Source organism: Lutjanus erythropterus, chromosome 5 (assembly GCF_056507025.1).
Source record: "Lutjanus erythropterus isolate fLutEry1 chromosome 5, fLutEry1.hap2, whole genome shotgun sequence".
NCBI lineage: Eukaryota > Metazoa > Chordata > Actinopteri > Lutjaniformes > Lutjanidae > Lutjanus > Lutjanus erythropterus.
Genome location: NC_139321.1, coordinates 7,037,266 through 7,047,038, shown reverse-complemented (window position 1 = coordinate 7,047,038; position 9,773 = coordinate 7,037,266). Strand labels below are relative to the sequence as shown.

General features: G+C 41.5%; 1 protein-coding gene across 1 annotated transcript; it reads right to left on the bottom strand.

Moving 5' to 3' along the window:
* Positions 1–7,206: 7,206 nt before the first annotated feature.
* Positions 7,207–9,607, bottom strand: gpr151 (G protein-coupled receptor 151). The gene has a single exon (XM_084718340.1). It carries the CDS (start codon positions 8,932–8,934, stop codon positions 7,600–7,602), a length of 1,335 nt encoding a protein of 444 aa, XP_084574466.1. The 5' UTR covers positions 8,935–9,607; the 3' UTR covers positions 7,207–7,599.
* Between the last annotated feature and the right edge of the window lie 166 nt (positions 9,608–9,773).

The window sequence follows — 9,773 nt, the reverse complement described above, 5'->3', positions numbered from 1 at the left end:
CACATTTCCATTAGTAAAAGGCACCTTTTAAGTCTACAGATGGTGAATATTTTGATATATTAAATATTTAGGATGACATATCACTTTAATTCATAGCTCTGTCACTGATAATCTGATGAAGGTGTCTTTGTGCAGGGCAACATTTCAAATCTTGTAAAATCACGGACAGAAATTAATCAAACAAACAGTTAAACATCTCTAAATTGTACCATAAAGTTTAATAATTTTGCATGTTTGTCCAAAGACGTTAACAGTCGGAGTTCCCTGGTGACCAAAATGCTCTAAAGCTACTCTTCTATCTGAGAAGAAGATGTCATGTGACTGCAGGTTATTTGACAGTGATAACTTTGGTGTTACTGTAAGGTACTGTTGAAAATCATGGTCCATTTGACTGCGTGTGGGATGACCTGGTTTTAATCTGTGATATGGAAATTCAGCCTGTCAGCTGCCATGTTTTACCTTCTTATCAGACCTATGCAAACCTGGACACTGTGCAACACTGTCTTCAACTGGAATTTAAATAAACACAAGGAAAAAAATATATATAATGTTGTACATTTCAGCTGGTTGTGTTTTGTGATTTTGTTCATTACCGGGATTCAAGAGCTGCTCAGTAGTTGGAATTGTTGCACCTTTCAAAATAAGTGCAAGCAGCAGTCAGGTATGATGACTTCTACATGTACAGAACTGATCATAATCGAAGAAAACATTTCAGAGAAAATTATTCACTGGAATCACACATGTCAGTACAGAAAGATGTTTCAGCACGTTGCTGGTACCACCCTGACTTGAAATGATCATTTTCTAGACATTACAATGATGACTTTTGTCATATTTCTTTGTGAAAGGCACTGGATCATTTCTTTCTCTCAGATATAACTCCTCCTTGTATCCAGCAGTGTGGTTTGTGATGCACAACTGTCAGAAAAACACATCAATGAAATTATTTAGTAAGCTTGGAAACATCTGATGATTTGGACTGGGATTCTCATCCCTACATGTCGTCTCATACATACACACACACACACACACACACACACACATACACACACACACACACACACACACACACACACACATATATATATATGTATATGAGGGAAATTTAAACTAAAATATAAATTATACAACATTATTTTTTATGTAGTATATTTGCAATTATTTACAATGTCTTCTTCCCCTTCCTCCTCTCATTATTATTCTTCTTCCCCTTTCCCTTCTCATTCTTTTTCTTCTCCTTCTTCCTCCTCCTCATATTCCCCTTCTTCCTCTTCTTCTACTTCTTCTTGTTAGAGTGATGTTGTCACTAAAAATGAGCAGAATGCCCTCGCCCACAATAAGTAAGATGGATGGGAAAGCCAATTTATTCATCCGAAAGTGGCTGGGGCGACTTCACCGCTGCTCTGAAACAGACCTCTTTGGAAGTAACACCTTGCAGCTGCCATTGTAATTCATCAACTTGGCTCACAAGGAAAGAAAAGACCAGACAGGTCCTCAAACTAAGTCCACCAATATGTCTGCATGAGTCTGTATGTCCACACATCTCTGCTATCCACTCTATTTAAACTGATTGATTTATCCCAAATTAAAATGGTATGTTCACATCATTTCCCTGATAGTTGGACACCTTTGATGTCCACGCCATCCCTCTGCTTTTTAAACCAACAGTTATAAATCGATAGGGTACGTTTAGGTTTAAATGACACCCCTCTTAGCACTGCTGGAAAGGCTGAAAGGTGGCTGCCCTTTAGATCTCCACATCCTTCACTGAGATGAAAGCCATCTGATTTATTCTAATCAAAAGACTGCTAAATACCATGGTCAGACCCCCTGAACCAACCTTCCTCCAACACAAAAACAACCACACACACACACACACACACACACACACACACACACACACACACACACACACACACACTCCCAGGTCGCCTCTCTCCGTGGACTGAGCAGCCAGGTGATCCTCCACAGGACCAAAGGGAGGAGAAGGTAGCTGTGACTCAGAGGGAGACGACGTGGCATTGGCAGCCAAAGGTTTTAGCATGTGGCTTAATTGCAGCCTCTCCTGCTGAGCATAATTAGCGTTAGCTAGCATGTCACTTCCTGTGGAGTTTCATTTATTAGAGATGATGATTGGCTGAGGGATGAAACGCAGGGGTGACACCCCCGCCTCCCCTCGCAGCGGGAGCGTGATGCAGCCAGGAGGGCAGTAGAGAGAGGATCTCACCTGCTGAAAGCTCCCTGCCTTGTATAATGACCCAATTAAGCCTGTTTTTCCACTTGTAATGTTGATTATCATGCTCCATTTTTTTCTCAATCAATCCCTGTTTTCTCTGATTTTTTTTATCCTGCACTCCATCATTAGTGTGTCTTCATTTTTACATAATATCTTTAAGTTTTATAGTAAAACATTCTGCAGAAAGAAACAGAATAAAATCATGAACTGATACCATCTAAAACAACTCAGGGCAAACACTGTATTCAACTATTACTTCCTCCATAGGGGTTTAAGAATAAAGAATATTTTTATTTATACATATTGATACAATATGAATGAACAAATCATTTCATGGAACGACGAATAGTTCTCCAACTTTTTTTTTCAGCAAATGTTTCCAGCCATGTACCAGAGCTAACAGTTTTAGTAGGAAAAAGGTCACACTTCATTTTACAGTACACTTAGCAAGTTGTGTTTAACATCAAATTAGACAAAAATAGAAATGATATGTTCTCAACTAAACAATAATCCAACACAACTATATCCTAATTAGACATCAAACAACCAATGGTACACTAATTACAAGTAACAAGCCATGCTTTGTATCAAATTAGATGAAAACTAGATTTATGTTCTTTATTAGTCAGGATTGGACCCTTGATTACAAACCTATTAAACTTTATTAGAATATAATTAAGGGCACATCATAACAAAACTTTGCTAATAAAAGTAAGAAGTGATCACATATCTTTTAATTCCCCATTTAAAAACAATATGCAAACCTGATCTACTAAGAAGAAGGCAAAATTACAGGCAGATTAAGTAGAAGAAGAAGTACAATTCTGTTGTAATATGTGAACTCACATCCTTCTCTTCTCGCTCACAGTGACTGTATTTTTTACTGTCTTCTGTGAGGTTTTAAGGCTGTAAACAACTGCACTGAAAACAGAAATACTGCATATAAAATGTGGTTTAATCAACCTTATTTATACGTTTATACTTTATACAAAAATTACTTGTTGTGTAATTGTGTTATAGTAGTATTATTTTAGGAATCATGCATGACTATTTGTTGTTTGAAGCTCTGTGGGCAGCAGGAGAGCTTTTATAATGAGGCAGTGCAACTTACCTCTTATGCAGAAGGTTGTTAGTTGCACTTTGACCTAAAGAGGACCAGCTGGAAAAATGCTGAGTCACCCTGCGCAGATGTTTGCAATTACCCTGCTAATTATGCTCAGGATGTATCCGATCTGAGCTGCTGAGGATTATATGAGCTCACAAAACCTCATAATGAACGTGTCTGAAATCAGTCCCCATTTACAGTTTACTTTCCATAAATGCACCATTAGACCTTTTTTCACAGCAGCCATTTTTACATGAAAATTTTGGAGTAAACACAGGTGTGACCAGTGATACTAATTAAGTCAGGGTGCTGCTGTTGTGCATCATGACTCACTGACTCAAAGCCTCTGCTATCCTAAATGGAGCAGGACCTTAATTAGTATCATCGGTAACACCTGTGTTTGGTTGATGCGGTGTACATCTGTTAGTGATGGTGCAAATGATGTAACCTGACACGCCAGATTATGTGTTACACAGAAGCTTCTGTGAAGTCGTCCTTAGAAACTGTTTGGAAAAGGGCGGGCACTGTTAAAAAAACAAACAAACTTGGCAAGTGATTGGATGAACCATCTCTCTATCACAGGCTAACTTCAACCAGTTGGATCAAACTCTTGTCGCAGCCTGTTGGGAGAAGAGTGAAAACATTCAGTGAAGAAATTCTCTTCAGTTATGATATAATCGATGCTATCATAGTTGCCATTGTTTGTTCGAGACGAATCGCTTCTGTGGATGCTTCTTGCTGTCGTCACACCTAAAACCACACCTGTAGCTGCCAAGAGTTCCTCCGAGGCCACTGATTGGCTGCGCAACTTTTGGTGCAGGCATAAATAGATAACCTGTCGTTCTCGCATGATCCTGCAAATCCAGCTGCCTCGCAAGATAACAAATGATGGTGATTGTCTTCCAAATTACAATATGCTACTCTCTATACAGCACCATATGGCATATTGATTGCTAATTAATGCATCATCAATCATGCATCAATTTATTATTATGGAGGAAATGCAAAGTGAGTGAGTGATTGAGGATTTTCAGAAACTGGCAGAGCGATAAATGTGAAAGTTGTCCTGCCTAAACGGATGCAAGTAAACTAACAGGAGAGAAGATTAGTCAAGCAGACGGGTGAACTGTGGATGTGAGCTTTTCAACCTCAATAGCAAGTGGGCCAGATAAGAAAATCACTGGAGCTTTGTGGGCCACCCGTTTTTGTGAGAGAGATTTTGAAGCTGGGTTTCTCTGTTGCCCATCAGCTCAGAGCACGTAGGTGCTTTAACAAGATGTAATCAATACCATATAAGTTCAGATCACACAATCTATGGTTCAGATGCCTCACACACCCAAGACTAACAAAAAGGCTTATAGTCAGAACAACACAAAACAATCCCATGTTGAACAGAGGCAGAACACCAGCAGTCCCCACACCACCAGCCTCTAACTTCTGCTGCCTGCACAGGTGCATTTAAACACCTCAATCAGGCCAGGTGCACCTCGTGTGCAATCCAGGGTGAAGCTGGAGAGAATGAACAAAGGGACACAGCACAGGTATCCACACATACAGCCAAAACATATGTACCTTAGTTATATTTATCACACCGCACACGTCAGCCTGATTTGCAGGCAGCCTCTTGCAGCTCATAGAGAAATTCAAGAGCACCCTGTTGAATAAGCCTGGTGGAGAGGCTTTCAGAAGCTTAGGTCACCACAAAAAATGTTCTAACACTGGAAACACGACACGCTTTATTTTTCGAGTGTGCTGATGATGCACACTATTGTCCCACATTGCAATGTACAGAGGGAATGGATGAGCTCCTCACAGCTGCAAAAGAATTAGCTGGACTAAATTAATTGTGGCAGCAAGACAGCTGCAGAAAGATCTTAAAGAACAAAAAATAAGTTTTAAATGTTTGGAAAAACATTTTGCTTTGTTCTTGTGATGATTAATAGACTGTGAGTACATTTTGATTTTCTTGTATAGGCTTCTTACAGCAAAAACAGTGTACCATATAGATTATTAGTATTTAGTACATACTGTATTCAAGCAGTGGCATAGACTTGGACAGACCTCACTTTTTTGCTCGAACTCCCACAATGCTGAGTGATGGGTGATGTGCTTGCCTGCACATTCACAGTCTTATCAGGCAAAACGGGTGAAAACACCTGGGCTGGTGTACCACAGGCATGGAGGATTTCATTCAGCATTCAGCATGTGTTAAATATGGGATGGCCTGGGTTGCAGGAGTTGTCTGTCACTGATTTGCAGCTGTAGGCCCGTCCACTGAAATAGGCTAAAAGAAATCCCACAACTGCAGATTTATTGGCTCATTGAGCAGAGAAAATGCCAGAGCCAGAGGTGTTAAACAGTGATGGAAATGATGGTCATATTGTGTATTTAAAGATTTTTTTATTATTATTTATTTTAGAATTTTTTATGTTATTCCTGTATATTAACCTTAAATCATTCCTCTGTTTATACAGTGAAGGTTAACATTTCAGTCCAACAATAAGTGCGTAGCTTTTTGCCCACAGTGTTTAAGGCTGGGTCACTACCCCGGGGACTGATGGTGGGTTATATAGTTAAGTGTTGCTCTGATTGAGGTACTTGCCTCTGGCAATAAAAGGTCAACATAAATGATTAATGAGCGGAAAATGTCATGAAAGTGGGGGTGGGGGGGTGGGGGGGGGGGTGGGGGGGGGGGGGGAGTAAGAAAAGGTGTAAGGTAAGAATGGAAAGACTCCAAATCTTAAATCTTCTTCTGAGCTCATTTTATTATGCCAACATTTAACCACATGTCAAATAGATCTTTCATAAGAGTGTAAAGCGTAAATCATATTTTCATGTGGCTTTAATGTTCAGCACAGCAGGATTTTTGTTGCATCTGACAGACAAATCGATCACAGATCAGCTCGGGCACTGTTTCCTAATGTTGTTTATCCCTTTAGCTGTGAGGTTTTGACCTATCATGTGTATTCAGATCAATGAAGAGAGAATTCCTTATGAGACTCCCACAGAGGTGAGTCCGCTGAAACGACTCCATCTCAGTTCACACCAAAGCTCTTTACCTCTAATTAGAACCCATGGCAATTCTAATGAATGCCCTTATGAAAGTATATTTAATGACCTGATGTCAGCAGGAGATCATCCGCTCATGTCTGATCCATCTCATTAAGACTCTACTGTACATGTGTGTGTTTGTGTGTAAGTGTATGTGTGTGTGTGTCATTAATTTAACCACACATAATCAGCTACACTGCTGTTACGCTTCTATATTTCACCTCTATATAAATTTTCCCATCATGAAGATGAGTGGAGCTGCAACAGTTAGTCAACTGGTCAGTCAAAAGAAAATGATTTCAGTCATTTTTCATGCAAAAACGTCCAAAACATTTCTAGCTCAGGCTTTTTAAATGTAAGGATTTGTTGCTTGTCTTTGTCATTTATCACAGTAAAAGAAGAGTGTTTCGGTTTTGGACTGTCGGTTGGACAAAAGAGGCAATTTGGTGACGTCACCCTGTCTTGTGTGAAACTGTTTCACACTGTTTAGGCTAAAAAATTAGTTGTGAAAATAATCGTGGTTAAACAGATTCCCCTTGAAGACAAGTTTTATCACACACAAGCTACATTTTAGAGTTGTCTTTATTGTAAACATTTTGATGCACAATGATTACAAAATAATCTCTCTCACAGAAAGTGACCAGGAAACAGACTCTTTCACTGACACACAAAAACATCACTAATATCTACTTGATTTTACATAAGTGCAAAATACATTTACCATAATAACATCTACCTCCGATTAAGATTTTACTAGAGGACCCATTGCACACTAGTCATTAAAAAAAAGTTCGGTATTATGTCCACATCACCACTGAATAAAATATATGTATATATATAGGTATGTATGTATATAAATCTTCTATTAGAAGTTATAGTCATCCATACGAGAAGCTTTAATTTACAGCCACCGAAAGGCACATACTTACACTAATCATAATCTAATTCTATGTCATTAATCAACAAAATGACAACTTTATAGATGCAAGGTTTGTTATATATGCAGATGATACTGCTCTATTTTTAGCACACACTCATATTCCACGCTGATTGCACCTCTTACCTTTGAATAATATCATAAACACAGCTGACAGAATATCAATGATATACGGTGCAGCACTCAGCAGTCCATTCACCTGAAACGGCCGCTGTCTGAGGACTGCAGTGAAGATGATATACAGTGTTAAGATCAAGTGGAGGGTGGATGTTATTTTCTCCCTTCTTTGCTCTGATGCTCCCATGGCACAGGATCGTTTTCCTCTGTGAGCGATCCCGTCTCCCTCTCGTGCCAGAATTGCTCCACATCAGGCAAGACAATCCCATCTTTGAGGCTCACCGTGTCTGCTTCTCTCCCTCCTCCGCCTCCTCCTCCTCCTTGCTCTGGATGGGGTTGTGCCTCTCTGCTGGGACCATGGCTGGAGCTCGATCGAAGGCTCCTCTCCCCCCGCATGTGGACGGAAGTCTCTGGTCTAGGGCAAGGTGACTGGAGAGCCGTGGGTGTGTGAGGTCCAGGTTTTGGCTTCGGGGGAGGTTGTTTGCGCAGGGTGAGGCGCCTCCACAGCCCCCTGTAGCCCTCTCTGAACTCCTCGGAGAGGGACAGGACAATGAGAGGGTTCACCAGGGACAGAGAGAAGGTGAGCAGCTGAGCAGAGAGGGTTAGAAAAAGGGGAAGAGAGGGGACGAGGGGCTGAGCCCCTTCAATTTCCTTCTCTGCTATGTGACGCTCCCAAACCCACACCACCCACTGTGGAAGCCAGAGGATCACCATGGCCACCGTCAGGCTGAACAGCATCAAGGTGAGCTTTCTGGATCGGATCTGCGTGCGCAGATTCTGAGTCTTACTGGAGCGACGCTGGCACTGGCCGTAAGCCTTCCAGAAATACATCAGGGCAAAGCTGAGAGGGGCACAGTAGACCCCCAGGGGGTATGCTTTGACGTACACAGACATGAAATCCCTTGCTTCAGGAGGAACTACCAGCACACACGCCAGCCCGCGGATCTCTCTCTGCAGCCTCGCAAACAGCCAGTGAGGGATCGTGACGGAGCAGGCAGACAGCCAGATGAAGAAGAACACCACCAGGATGGAGCCCAGGTGGATGCTCACCTGCTTGGTGGGGTTGGACACATAGCGGTTGCACGCCTTGGCCATGACAGCCACCGTGAAGCTCTTTGCGACCATGCAGGATTGGAGGAACCAGTCGGCTGTCTTGCATACCACCCAGCCCAAACTCCAGCTGGCTTTGGAGTAGGAGGCAGCCTTGAAGGGCACCGTGAACACCAGCACCAGTCCATCAGCAAACATCAGGTTGAAGATGAGGGAGTTGATGAGAGATAGTTTGCCCCTGTGAGCATTGGAGAACAAGATGACCATCGCTGTAAGATTACAAGCCACACCCAAGATGCAGATGACTCCTAGGATAGCCGGCACCAAGACCCTCAGCTCCCACAGGTCCAGGTGCTGATACGAGCCGCGTTCGGTGAATGACCACTTGTCTATGGAGCTGTTCACCACTGTCGCATTGTTTCCACTCAACTTATCCATCTTTTCCAAAAAGAAAGGACAGAAAACGTCAAAGACTTTAATATATGTACTCCAACTCTCAATCTAAACCTAATTGCATTAGAGAAGTCATCAATCGATGATCGATGATCACAGTGGAGCTCCTGTCTGTCCCCAGGTTTATCCAGAGACACAATGATTCAGCTCCAGCAGCTGGTTATAAAGATGCTTTTTGATTGACAGCTGCTGTCCCCAGCTGACAAAATGTGCGTCGTCTACAGCCTCACGGGGCCAATTAGAAAAACTCTGCATAATGCGCACAGTATGACAGATGAATGTATCGGATTTCTAATTTGTGTAAATGCTTGCAAAGTAGTGGTCATTAAAGCGAGGACTTCGCAGAGATACAAGTGATTATTGATGATAGATTTCTTTGCCACAAAGTCAGTATTATTACAGCAAAGGCATTTTAGAATTTCACAAACCAAGCATGAAATATAACATCCGAAGCATCCACCAGCAATACAAGTGGATTTTGTCATTTGTGATTGCTGTGTGAGCTGTTAATTTGGCTCAGCAACCTTAAAGGAGCAGTTTTCTGGAGAAAGATAGTTGACTGTTAATGCTGAGTCTCATACTTAGTTTGTCCAATACTTACAGTTTGGGTCCGAGCCTCCAACCCAAACTGTCAGTGTCTGATTAACTGGGAATGTGACTCACTTAACAATCAACTGTTTTTCACCAGGATCTCTTATAGCATTTTGACACCAAAGTTAGAGCATATATTAGTTAGAGCAGTTTTTTTGAAGGCTAAATCCGATCATAATGGAAGATTGATCCATTTCCATTGCCAGTAGGTGAGTTTGCCTTTCTGATTTTTT

Coding starts and splice junctions, on each gene's coding strand:
- gpr151 (XM_084718340.1), bottom strand. CDS start 8,934: ATGGATAAGTTGAGTGGAAACAATGCGACAGTGGTGAACAGCTCCATA.